This window comes from Osmerus eperlanus, chromosome 6 (genome assembly GCF_963692335.1).
Source record: "Osmerus eperlanus chromosome 6, fOsmEpe2.1, whole genome shotgun sequence".
Taxonomy (NCBI): Eukaryota; Metazoa; Chordata; class Actinopteri; order Osmeriformes; family Osmeridae; genus Osmerus; species Osmerus eperlanus.
In genome coordinates, this window is record NC_085023.1 from 9,393,243 (window position 1) to 9,406,485 (window position 13,243).

The 13,243-nt window shown below is 45.3% G+C and overlaps 2 protein-coding genes across 3 annotated transcripts in view; one reads left to right on the forward strand and one right to left on the reverse strand.

Annotated features, from left to right (window-relative positions):
• Positions 1-6,842, forward strand: part of unc5b (unc-5 netrin receptor B) — a 41,828-nt gene extending 34,986 nt beyond the window's left edge. For both annotated transcript variants that reach the window (XM_062463299.1, XM_062463300.1), the window contains 9 exons: positions 772-966; positions 1,310-1,678; positions 1,851-1,938; positions 2,353-2,527; positions 2,717-2,956; positions 3,094-3,243; positions 3,449-3,613; positions 3,758-3,936; positions 4,153-6,842. In XM_062463299.1, coding sequence (XP_062319283.1) covers positions 772-966; positions 1,310-1,678; positions 1,851-1,938; positions 2,353-2,527; positions 2,717-2,956; positions 3,094-3,243; positions 3,449-3,613; positions 3,758-3,936; positions 4,153-4,318 — 1,727 coding nt within the window. In that variant the 3' untranslated portion in view covers positions 4,319-6,842. The remainder of the gene's footprint in view (positions 1-771; positions 967-1,309; positions 1,679-1,850; positions 1,939-2,352; positions 2,528-2,716; positions 2,957-3,093; positions 3,244-3,448; positions 3,614-3,757; positions 3,937-4,152) is intronic.
• Positions 6,843-9,668: 2,826 nt separating this feature from the next.
• LOC134022850 (uncharacterized) lies at positions 9,669-11,997 on the reverse strand. Its single transcript, XM_062464589.1, has 2 exons — positions 11,600-11,997; positions 9,669-11,370 (listed from the first exon to the last, which is right to left on the reverse strand). The coding sequence occupies exons 1-2, from the start codon at positions 11,982-11,984 to the stop codon at positions 10,235-10,237; spliced, it is 1,521 nt and encodes a 506-aa protein (XP_062320573.1). The 5' UTR covers positions 11,985-11,997; the 3' UTR covers positions 9,669-10,234.
• Between the last annotated feature and the right edge of the window lie 1,246 nt (positions 11,998-13,243).

Here is a 13,243-nt window from a genome sequence, read left to right on the forward strand (position 1 = left end):
CATCCTTCCTGTCTCCTAACTTGTTTTAATTTCTCTACCCCTCCTGGGTCCTTCTCTCAAACAAGTGTTCATTCCTTTCTCATCTGTCCAGAGTACATCTTCCATTCTTCCTCTACTGTATTGGTCCTCTTTTTCCAACTACCCAAGTGGCCCTCTCCTCTGCTCTCCTCTCCCCTCCTTTCCCCTCCCCACCTCTCCTCTCCTCTAGCTCATGTGCCATCAATTGCTCATCTTTTCACTAGTAGGAGGAAATGGGATAGGTAGAGGAGTTGAGTAGTGTGTGTTGGTGTGTGTGTCTGCTACCCAGTCAGATACGATCTACCAGCAGAAGAGAGCGTGGAGGGAGTTGGGGTAGGCAGCAGGTCAGGTTAATGCCCCCTCACCCACCTCCCCTCGCCACAGTTTTTTTGTGAAGAACTATCCCTGCAAGTCAAGGGTGGGGAGGCAGACTAATGTGTGATCATTACCACTGTTCTGTAGAGCCCCCACAGGATAATGGACTTGGAGAGGAAATGGGAATGTAGCATTGATTTTACAACAAAGTTAGAATGAAATAAATCTTTTTTTAAAGGCTACAGTTGTTATCTGCATCACAAACAACCCTGTCCTCTTGTGATTCCCTGATTTTAATTATTTATGTACTTGTGGATTTGTACATGTATACACATATAGCTGCCACTCCGTCCTCTGTCAGCTTTGGATCCAGATGTTTGTGTGTGTGTGTGTATATCGTTGTGGAAAACCTAACCCTACGTCTTTGCCCTCCCCCAGCTTTGGAGCCTGGCATGGGTGTGGCGGTGTATGCTGGCCTGGTGGGGGCACTGTTGCTGTGCGGCGTACTGGTGCTGTGTGTGGGCATACTGGCATACCGACGCAGGTGCAGCCACCTCCACGGTGACATCACAGATTCTTCCTCTGCCCTCACAGCGGCCTTCCACCCCGGCAACTACAAGCCTCCAAGACAGGGTAGGGAGCTCTCATGCTTCTGCTTTTAAATGGCTTCTGCAATGCTCTGATTTGCCTGATCATCCCTATTTTGTCTGTAGTGTTCTTAATTTGTCCATCCTTGTTGTGGTGGGGGGTTCTGTACCCTATATGTCACTATATGTGTTTTTTATTATCTCTATTCTATTACCCTAACCATCCTAAGTTTATTGATGGCACCAATCCTTTGTAGCAACTGTGTTTCTTAGGATCTTTGAATAGTTACCAGACAACATATAAATAGGTCTCTCTCACACTTTCTCTCTTTCTTTTTTCATCTGTCTCTTTCATCTCTCTCTCTCTTTCTGTCTCTCTCTCCCTCCAGACAACCCCCACCTCCTGCACCCTTCAGCGCCCCCAGACTTGACTGCCACCGCGGGACCCTTCCGTGGGCCCCTTTTCTCCCTGCAGCAGGGGGCCAACGACAGCCCCCACAAGATCCCCATGACCACCTCTCCCCTGCTGGATCCTCTCCCCAGCCTGAAGATTAAGGTGTACAACTCCTCCACACTGTCCTCCCTGGAGCTTCCCCCCTCGGGGGGCTCCTCTGATGGGGAGATCCTGAGCCTGAAGATGGTGGGCACGGTGGGCAGGGACAGGGAGCACCATGGGCAGACACTGTCCAGAGAGCCTGGACACAGCACCAGCGCCACCCTGGGTCACCTGGGTGGGCGCCTCACCATCCCCAACACAGGTAATGTGAAGGCCTGTTCAGTTACACACAGACAATGTAACGCACTGGAACACACACGCAACAGCAAATGGAGGTGCCTTCTAATGGTGGTTTATAGTAATCAGTGTAATCTGCTCTTTTTATTTCTTTCTCTCTCCCTCTGTCTATCTCGTTCTCACACACATACTCTTAGGTGTGAGTCTGCTAATTCCACCAGGAACCATTCCTCAGGGGAAGTTTTACGAGATGTACTTGATAATCAGCAAGTGGGAAAAAACAACGTAAGCCAGCATCTAAGACTCCCTTCCTCTAAGCTTTCTCAGAAGGAATAACTTTGGGGAAAATACCTCACCATCAAAATCACTATCATTTAGAGGTATCGGGTCTTTAGTTCTAAGGTTTTAGTTCATGGATTGTCAGTAAAAGTTACAGTTCTGTGGGTTCCTAACCAAAGAGAACAAATCCTAAGTTGAATTCAGAGTTGCTGTGCAAGCAAGTTTAAAGCTGTGATTCAGCCTGCAAAAAGTACCTGTTCTGTTACATTCTTCCTGTAGAATCCTTTCTTTTTACAGTATCTGTGATAGTAAGGTAACTAGCATTACCTACATGTCAATCTCAGTTGGGATCCTTACTTTAAGTCTGCGTGATAGAGAAGCAAAAAATGGCCATTCTCATGTTGTTCTCCTTGTGTGTAGGCTCCCGTCGGAGGGCAATCAAACAGTGCTCAGCCCCATAGTTAGCTGTGGACCATCAGGGATGCTGCTGAGCCGGCCTGTGGTTCTCACACTGCCACACTGCGCCCAGCTGGACACCCCTACCCCAGACTGGATCCTCACCCTCAAGACCCAGACACATCAGGGGGCCTGGGAGGTGAGGAGTAGTTGGGGGGGGGGGGGGGGGGGATCTGGATCATATTTCAATGTGATCTATTTTCTCCTATCACTGCTAATTACAAACAACCAAAACATAACTTCATCAAATCTGGTGAGTTGTTTCATATATTAGTCAAGTGTGCAGTGTGCTGTCTGTTGATGCTGTGCTTCTGCCCCTTGCCTAAAGGAGGTGCTTACGGTGGGGGAGGAGACCCTGTCATCGCCCTGCTACCTGCAACTGGAGGAGGAGAGCTGCCACGTGCTGTTGGAGCAGCTTGGCACCTACGGCCTGGTGGGCCAATCCGCCCCACCCCAGTCTGCCTGCAAGCGTCTGCAGCTGGCCTTGTTTGCCCCCCGAGCCCCCTGCCTCTCCCTGGACTACAGCCTGCGCATCTACTGCATCCAGGACACCCCCCATGCACTCAAGGTAACCCCCCCCCTTCCCTTTCTTGTGTCATATTTTCCCTAATTTGTTTTATGTTTCTATTTCTATCCCTCTCTGTGTTTCTGTTCACATCTGGACCACATGCCCCTTATGTCCCCCCTCTCTCTTTTTTTACATAGGAGGTTTTGGAACTGGAGAAGAGTCTAGGTGGAGTTCTGCTGGAGGACCCCAAGCCTCTCATGTTCAAAGACAGCTACCACAACCTGCGCCTGTCCATCCATGACATCCCACACTCCCACTGGAGGAGCAAGCTGTTGGCAAAGTACCAGGTCAGAAAACCAACATCATTGCCACCCCAGTTCTCTCTGTAAAACATGTAGAGAACCTCAGCTATTGAGTTTACATCCCAGTCATGACAAGTCAGACATCTTACAGATTACCCCAACCCTAAAACAAATGAATGAACTTGTCAATGGCTTTCGTCACTTTTTTTGTGACCCCAGCTATTTGGGCTTGTGTTTTGGGGATTTGTAGGAGATCCCCTTCTACCACATTTGGAGTGGCAGCCAGAGGCCTCTCCACTGCACCTTCAGTCTGGAGCGAGGCAGCCTGGCGGTGTCCCAGCTTGCCTGCAAGATCTGCGTCCGGCAGGTGGAGGGAGAAGGGCAGATCTTCCAGCTGAACACAGACATCCAGGAGGTACTTGGGAGGTTGGGATTAGAGGGGGAAAGGTCAGTGAAAATGAAGCCACCACCATTTTATGTACAAGGAAAGGAGCATCAACAGTATGTGCCAGACCTCTCTTGGTTTCCAACAGCTTGCCTTCTCCTACCCACTTTTTAGACCCTGCCACCACACTCGCCCATGCCCTCGGGAGGCACCTGTCTGCCCTCCTCCCAGGTGGGCCCCTATGCCTTTCGCCTGCCTGCCACCATCCGCCACAAAATCTGTGCCAGTCTCGACGCCCCTAGTGCCCGCGGATGTGACTGGAGACTACTGGCACATAGCTTGGGGTTCGACAGGTCAGAACCAACCTCAGACATGGCTTGTTATTGTGTGGGGTTTATTTTTATTTTGTATTTTTTGGGGGGGTTGCTTGTGTGTGAATTGTATTGTTCTCTGTGTTGTTTTTTCAACTGTATGTATCTATAATAAAGCGCCGGCAGAGAGCCCTTATTGTTATATTCCTTTCTCTCGACACTAACCTTCACCTCATTCCTTTCCCCTGCCTCTCTCAGGTATCTCAACTACTTTGCAACAAAACCCAGCCCCACGGGTGTTCTGCTGGACCTATGGGAGGCCTGTCACCAAGGTGACGCAGACCTAGTCTCTCTAGCGACCGCACTCGAAGACATGGGCAAGAGTGAGGTGCTGGTCGTCATGACAACAGATGGGGATTGCTGATTGGTCAAGTGAAAACAGAACAAAGAGAGCACATCTGCCATCATCAAGAAAATACCAATACTTGCCTATATATGCACAAAGAAACTAGGACCCTACACAGCTCCTAGAGAGCATTTCTGTCATATCCACCTCTTTATTACCTCTGCCTCATCTCCTCTCCAAGCTTTCCCATCAGTTCCACCACACCCTCACCACACTGGGCTACCTGTGACACTCACTACCCAGGCCTGTCTTCAGAGCAATGTGGCACCTTTTGTGGAGGTGAAGACGGGTGGAGTTGCAAGGAGGTGTAAAATATTGGCATATAACCATCCCAGTGTTGTATGTGCAGTGCAAATTGCATTCTTCTTCAGAGGAAAAACAAATAAATGTGGTTTGTTTGTACATAAACACAATGCTTGAGGATTCTCGCACAAAAATCCAAGCAATCATACATCAAAGCACACACATGCACGTACAGGCACGCCCGCACTTCTGTCTGCAGACATACTCGAAGCCCAGTGTGAAAGTGCATGATTAAACACCCTCTCACCTCATGGATTGGGCTTTGTTTCCTAGCGACCAGCCCATATTTGAGGTCCCCATTGTCATGGTGTGTTTGCAGCTAGCGACAGGATAGGTACCTGTCTGCAACCCCTCAGGCTACTGGCAGACACAGAGGGACAGACTCACAGACTGCCCTCTTGCCAACTCTGACAGATATTATCCTCATAATTATGGTGTGACTGACAACAAATCATATCAGGAATGGTTTTGAGTTTGAAGTTCTAATTTGGTTGGATTTGGGGGTGGAGTACAATGGGGTGTATGAGGACAGAGGTGTTTATGGATAGGTGGGGCAGGTGATCAAGACTGATTATTGATAATGTACCCCCGGATGCCTCAAAGTCTTGGTAGAACAGTCAGCTTCAAAGAAGGTCTCTCTCCTTTCTTTTATCTTTCCTTCTCCTTGAATCCTTCTCTCCTGTCTTTCTGCTCGGCCTTTAATCTGTTCCGATTCAGAATACACAGCAGGAGAGCCCTCAGTCCACCCTTAAAAGTTTCCTTTAGGGAACGCTCTTTTAAGTTATTATCCATATTTGTGGATCTGTTCTTTGTCATTTGTGTCACTGCTGTTATTATCAAGACATGAAATCTGTTTTTTAAAGTTGTGCTTGATTACCAAGGTACAATGTTGCTTGGTTTTTGTTGATGCTGGAGGAGCTAGCCTGGGAGAGGTGGAACAGTGGAAGGCTGGAGAAACAAATAATAATTTTCAAATGTGTGTATTTACTTGATTTATCAAACTAATATGTAAAATAACATTGGCTGTGGTAAAACAACCTCTGTTATCATGTTGACAGTCAGCAGTGCTGCCAGATAATAATGATGTGGCTTGTTGGCAGATTAATCTTGCCTTGTGTTGACCTGGCAGCAATGGAGCATAAATCCTTACCTCAAGTTTTCTAAACTGTATTTCAACCCCTTTCTCTTCCTATATGCCCCACGCGTCTCTTTCTCTCTGTCTGTCTAACTCTTATTTAGCTTACTCTTTTCTTCCATGCCTCTTACTAACTGATTGTTTCCCTTTTACATAGCTGCCTGCTTTGTGGTCAGGGTCATCAAGCTACTTACATTGTCAATATTGTCATTTTTTTGTCAGACAGCCTAAATTTGTTTTAACTCTCTCTGTATCTCTGATGTCTGGTTTTTGGCCCTTGAAGCAAAAAAATAGTGTTCAACTCCATGATTGCAAATCCAAAACAAATACATGGCAGTATCTCAGCTTTCCTCCCCAGCCGTGAGCTATCCGTCACTGTATGAATGAATTAAAAACTGTATGTGTGTGTGCTTGATTGAGATGTATCTGCCATCTTTCTAAGTACTATGCAAGTACAAAATGACAGTGAATTATCAAATCCTCTTTGTTCCCTGGAAACATGTATATTTCTCAGTGAGATGCAAGGATGCAGGCAGACAGGGTTGAATTGAAAATGTGTCACACCTGCTGATTGAACAAAGTGCACAGCAATGGAAACTCTGATGATACTCTAATGTAGTTCTCTTGTGTGTAATGTGGGAGCTCCAAATGGATACAAAGTCTGGGCTGACATATGATCACTGTAATCCCTGCTCAGTAAAGCACAGCCTAAGAAGTGAAATGCTAATATTGAGGATGATGATGATGATTACAGTGATGATGAAGAATATTATGTCCTTCAGCATCGTGACCCTACAGAAACAGATTTCTAAACGGGTCACAAGCATTGAACCTCCTTGAACAATGGATGCTATCCCACTACCCCCTTCTCCCAACCTGTTTGATACAGAAGACTGGTTATCATTACAGAACAATAACAAGATGTTTGATGTTTTCTCTGGGTCTGAATCCTACCAGACATAACCCACTCGGGTAGTCACCTGGATCAGAACCGGACTACAAGCCTTCGATTTCAGGCTGTTCATGTTGTTTTTACAAAAAAAACAAATTCTGAGACAAAAACAGACTTGCTTCACTCTGTAAACTACCATTTGTAAATAAACATCTAGCCTTCTTACCTGTAACTAAATATAATTTTTATGCAATAAATTATATTTCCTAGTTTAACTATATCCCTGTGTCATGTATGGAGAAGTTGGAAGAGTGTTAACCAGTAGTGATTTGTAACACGTCAACGCTCAGAGTGACTTTCTTATCCTGCTCCACAACAGTGATGTTCAGTTGTAGCCCAAAGCACCTCAAACTAGTGAGCAGTGTGTTGAGGCTGGATGGTCGTAACTTGTAAGCTGCTTAGCCTACACCCAAATGTAGGCTCCACTTTTCTTCAAATGTTTCTAACAGACATCAACAGGCTGCCTCCACCATCAACTAACAAGGTACCCAAAAAACTCATAGGAGCTTTTAGATTACATTTACTGCAAGTCAAAACCTCTCACACCAGTTCTTGTAAATCTCTCGAGGAGAAGTCAGGATTTGAAAAAACAAATAAATTCCTGCATGAAGAACAAATGCACTTTGATAATGGGAAATAACTGTTGAAAAAAAAATCTTATTTGTGAGCATCTGAAAAGCAAATTTTACAAACAAACTAAGGTTCGTTTCATTTCATTATCAAATGAAATGTTTAATATTCAGGGCTACACATGTCTGTGAGGATTTGGGTAACCCATCAACAGAATTCGCAATATGCAGTGCCCTCTAGTGGTGAATGTCAGTGTTCTTGCATCACTGTAACAGTTACAGTTGTTAAAGACATTAACTATAATAGCATTATGCCCAAGATGACAGTTGAAAGCTTTATTGACTTTGATGATCACTGGCTTCAAAAATAAAGCCACGACCATTGCCTGGAAAGAAGATTATTTTTATTTATTTTAATTTGGATCCCCATTAACTTCAACAAAAACAAAGACAAATTCAAATGATAACCAACACTAATTAAAATCACACTGTATTAATAAACCAAAAATTCAATGCAGACCAAATAAGTATTAGTAACTACTAATACATTGTTTATTAAATAAATACTAGTTTAAATATATATATATATATATATATATATATTGTGACGCCACGAGAGGCTACACAGCCCTCAGCGGGACAGCTCAAAATAGTGCGAGGTCACCGGGGTCGAACAAAACAAGGGTTTATTGAAGATCCTCAGGATTAACAAAAAAAACTTCAAGATCTTACATAGGATTCCAAAAACGGCGCCTCTTCTAGGCGCAGGACTCCTTCTTCTTCACCAAACCCCACTCTGCCCACCTAACTGTGGCTCTCCCTCTTTAACCCAACCCTTTAGGTCATCAGGGTCTGATCAGTTTCAGGTGTGTGGGAATGCCCGTTTTTAGGGAGGGATGGAGCTCCCGGCTCCCCCAGCAGAGGGAGCCACAGCTGCTCAGGGCTGCAGCCACCTCCGGGGAATGTAGCACCCCTCCAGGACCCAGCCTCTCGTGATGTCACAATATATACTGCATATTATACATATTATATTAAAATATTATTTATATAACATCTAAATTCTAATGAGTACCACAACTCCTGTATAATCTGCTTTGACACATTCAGTGCTGCTGCAGTGCACATTCAGTCTGTTCACATAATAGTAGACACAGCACAGCACCTTCTATACACTGGCACTCAACACTAAGAACCTGTAGTCTAACAGTCTAATACATAACTAGAGCACATTTAATTTGCTTAAAAATGTAAACATACTTTTTGTTTCATTGGACTTTAATTTTAATAACTAATAATTGTGTGTACAGGGATATGTTGATTGGTCTTAAAATAACTCCCAGTAACCTATGTCAAGTTTAATTCCCCCTTCCATTAATGAAAAAAATCTGGATGGCGGACGATATGCAGCTCGTGATTAGCGGGGCCAGTGGGGGGGGGCAGCAATTTGATCAGGTTGGCCGTTGCCCCCCGGGCCCCCTCCTGACCGCGCTGCTGTCTGGCGGTGAGTGGATGGAGAAACAGGGTTGCTATACTGTTGAGTTGATGAGCTGATGAACCGCAGGTGTGAAGGCAAAACAGGTATAGTTGAAGACATGGTATGGAACACCGGAGCCTGGGGCCATGTACATACACGCACAGAGAACTGGGGAGTGGAACTAAATAACAGGAAAACATGATTAGTAACAATAGCTAGTTACTGGTATTTACTACAAAATAGCCTACAGCAAAACTGATGCAAAGTCCAAAAAAAAAAAATGGAGTGGAGTGGGTACAGAGCCAGAGTAGACTACTGTATAGTAGATGATTTGGCAGATGTGTTAAAAGAGCAGGTGGACTGGATGATGTAATCAGGATAGCACTGGAGCCTTAAACCACATCCACAGACACACAAACAGAGACAGACAAGAGAGAGGGAGCCTGGACACAGGCTAGATGTTAGGGCAGGGCGTGACAGATGCTCCTCCTCCCAAATGGCCTCTTCATTAGTGATTTCTTACACACAGTACTTTAATTACAGGTAGGTAAACCTTGCCTAGTGCACCTAATGTGCTAGGAGCAGCACTGACTAACACCACATCTTTGTATATGAAACTTTGTATGAGGGAGGCTGGGCATGTCTTGCTAACACAGTATAGGCACATACCATATTTTTTCGGAAATAAAGCCGTGGTTTATACCCTGATTTTAAATTGTTCTTGTGGTGGTGAGGCTTATATTTTGATTTGGCTTATAGCACGTTTTTATAACAAAACAACTGTAAAAACACTTTTTTCATGAATGCTATTTAACCCGTTAAGGAGTAGCGTCGCACATATGTGATTGTTCGAATGCGGGTCTCACAGCGCAACGTCGCATATATGCGATTTCAAACATTCCAACTGAACTTAAGTATATATACACAAACAGATCGAGTACACAAAATGTATGGACAAGAAAACATTTTATTTTTTGTGCGATTGCATATTGACCTGAAGAAAGTTTCCAAATGTTTCGTTTATATCAGAGTTGGTTGTATTTACAAACCATTTCTCTGACATTGCATGTTTGGTGTTCCTGGTGTGCTACATCCAATCCTATCAAAAGCGACATACCTACAGGCTCTATTCTGATGAACAAATCAGCCTTGGTCAGAAAAAAGGATCCACAAGGGGCTTGATCATTGCCTTTTGTATCTATGTTCCATAAGTGTTCCAGTGCGATCCAGATCTCATCCGGTGGGCCCAGTCTTCTGTAGGACTTCCAGGCCTCTCTGGTGCACTTGCATGTGCTCTGTGACCCTGTACTGTCTGGAGAAGGCCATGGGGCAATGGGGACAAGAGTAGGGCCTCAGACCCAGGTGGGAATGCAAGTGTCTATTGAGGGAGCCCCTCTGGCTGAATGCCCGCTCACATAGGGAGCACTGGTAGGCTTGGCCAACACCGCCACCAGGCACACTGGCTGCCAGGGCCCCCCCAAGGAGGTCGGTGGAGGCTGTTTTATAGGGGTTTGGCTTCTATGTCCAGCAGGATCAAGGGGGAGATGCTAGTCTGTCTGCTTCTGCCCCCCAGAGGGTGTTTGACGGGACTGGGACCTTGTTTGGGACTAGAGGAGGGAGCATATTCATCACTGGACTCACTGGAGGTGGCTGGCAGTTGGGTGTCCAAAGGCTGGCAGTGGTAGCCAACTTGGCCTTGCTGGGGGGATACGTCACTGGTGATGTCATGTCTGTGCTCTTCTGACGTAATCCCCTCTAATATATGGTTTTCCCTTCTCCAGGGGTGTATTTTAGGAGTTCTTCCAGGCTCCACCCAAATCAACTGTGTCTCCTCAACCGGTGAACAGGTTCTGCTTGTAAACTTTGGCCCCAGTTGGTCCTGGGTGTCTTCAGCGATGACATCATCAGTACCAGAACAGTTTTCAAAAAAGGGAGAAGGGCTGAGTCTTGAGGCCTTTTCTCTCTCTGGCTCTGATTGGTCACACATTGAGAGAGTGTCATAATCCAGGTCTAATGTCTGTGACACTGTGAATTTGCAGTGTGAAAATGGATGGCCATGGTGATCCATGGAGTGGTGGATCTGGGAGGAGCTGTGCATATAGTTTCCCTTCTGCCCTCTTGTTTCAGACTGAGGAGAGAGTAGATACTCACTGCCCAACTCTGAACAGACAGCAGACTTTGCTTGCACTGCCTGGCCTGGGCTGTGTGACCAGATTGAACCTAAAGATACTCTTTGACCCCTATTGTAATAGGCTGGTTCGTCTCGAGCACCCATGGTAACCTCCTGCACACCGAATTGTCTCATTCTGGCTGATGACAATTTACTGTGTTTAGATTGTTGCTCGCGAAACCCAGCGTCATCCTCCCCATCCCTCTCCATATCAGAGCTGTGGAGACGGTGTTGTTGCCAGCTGGCCTGCTGTCCCTGTTCTATCCTGTCATGAGAGGTTGTAAGATAATCCTGAGGACGTTTTTCTGCCAGGAATGGAGGTTTCCCTGCCATGCGGCTGTGACAGATGACTGGGACCACCTCACAGCTCAGTGGAAACAGGGGCCAATGAGAAGAAGACACATCTTCCTTCCTGCAAGGCTGCTGACCAGAAACACATTTCATCTTCAAATGTGGATTCTTGTCACCTGGAAGAAAGAATAGTTGTAGAAATCAGGGGCTGTATTTCTAAGGAATCTCAACTCCTTTAAAAGGCACATATAATAAAAATATCTGCACTTCTCATCTGTTTTGTGAATGTCAGCTGACCATGTAGAAAGCTTCTCATAATTTATGGTGTATTCCAAGAATGTGTACTGTATATATACATAGATACATTTTCATTATAATAGCATTATTTTATGGCTTGTACTTTACCATCAACAATCCATTCAGGCTCAGCACATTTGGCAGACCGGTGTGCTGCATCCAGTCTCCTTTTCAGAGATAGCTGCAGTTCCTCCATCTGCAGATAGGTGGCAGCAGACAGCAGGGAGAGGTTCTGATGTGAAGGAGGAAGAGCCCCAGTGTAAATGTAATCCAGCAAAGACTCCAGAACCTCCTTTGTAAGACAGGGGACCTGCAGTTCCAGCAAAGCACCTGTAGTTGGCAGAAGGGATGCCAGAATGGGACTGGAGGCTGCCATGATGTTCTTGTGTGCCAGGTAGAGTCCACCTGGACCTAGTTGAATGGATGGGCGGATCACACAGTCACAGAACTGGCCCTCTATTCTCTGGCAGTTCATTCTCCTTAGCAGGTTCATAGCATGCAAATTGACTGTTCCACCTGTAATAGGATCACAAAGAGATAGATTAAACATAACTGTGACCTCAATGCAAAATAAATGGACAGTCACATGTTTTGTATAGCTGTAAACCAAGTTTCCAGAATAGATTCATAGATCCATAGTAAGTCTTTTTAACTGCTGTTTTGAGTCTAATGAGACTGGCATTAGATTTATACAGGATATGATTAAGATAATAGACCTGCAAACAACTTGATTATCATCACATTGTATCACAAACTATGACAGTAATATCACTGCCTATTCACGTGTTAACCTACATCGATATTTTACTCTCATTAAACAAAGTGAATCCGAAGTTGCTTACATTCATAGTGAATCTTGACGAGTGAAATAAGACCATCGAATAATCGATTAAATTGAAATTTAAAAGAAGTGTCCGTGTCTAGTTGGCGGCTGGTGTCCTGTGTTCTCGTTCACTATCACACGCCTTTCATAGTACGAGCCCGACGCGCTGACTGCCAAGCACCTGCTTAATGGGGAGTCCCAGCTGTGACGTAAAAGTCTCCATGTCCGTGTATGGGGTTGACCCACCCAGATTGGTGGTCTCGGGTTGCTCAACCTGCGGAAACCCCCCTGTGACGCTTTGTTGATAAACCCATCTAAGTCATCTTTCCACCCATCACTCCCACGTGTTCGTCACATCCTCGCCGCTGTACACTTTCTAACGTTACAGCTCTTGAGTGTGTACCGTATGGAAGGCCGTTTGTGCCAAAAACCCCAATTTAACGTTTGTGTAAAGACGTCATATTTAAAGGTGCTGTAAAGCAAATTCCATGATTTGCTTCTCAGTACATTATATACGTGTGAAATGAGTTCCTGAAAGCATGTGCAAAGCGCGAAAACTTTGTCCCACTGAAATGTGGAGTTAGACCGTTGAACAGTTTCTCTTTCGTTTTCAGCTCAGGTTGTGTATAGGCGGAGCCAAACCCCACCTATCTACGTCACAGCGACTTATCTACGTCAGATCACAGACGGTTGCATTCTGTTACTCAGCTGGTATGATGCAAAGACAAAGTAATTAACTCATTAAACACGCAGAGACTGCAGGTAGGTCTGTTCTGATATCTGCAATTGATTTACCTAGTTGCTATTGTTGCTAAATTCAATACAAATTTGAGGGGGCGGAGCTTCAGCTCCTTCAGGCGATACACCCCCCCAGTCTCAAGCAGAGAAGACTGCTGATTTTCTCACGATTTCAAAGCCTAATTTAACAT

Coding starts and splice junctions, on each gene's coding strand:
- LOC134022850 (XM_062464589.1), bottom strand. CDS start 11,984: ATGAACCTGCTAAGGAGAATGAACTGCCAGAGAATAGAGGGCCAGTTC. Junction 11,371..11,599: donor GCCTGAATGGATTGTTGATG/GTAAAGTACAAG, acceptor TCTTTCTTCCAG/GTGACAAGAATCCACATTTG.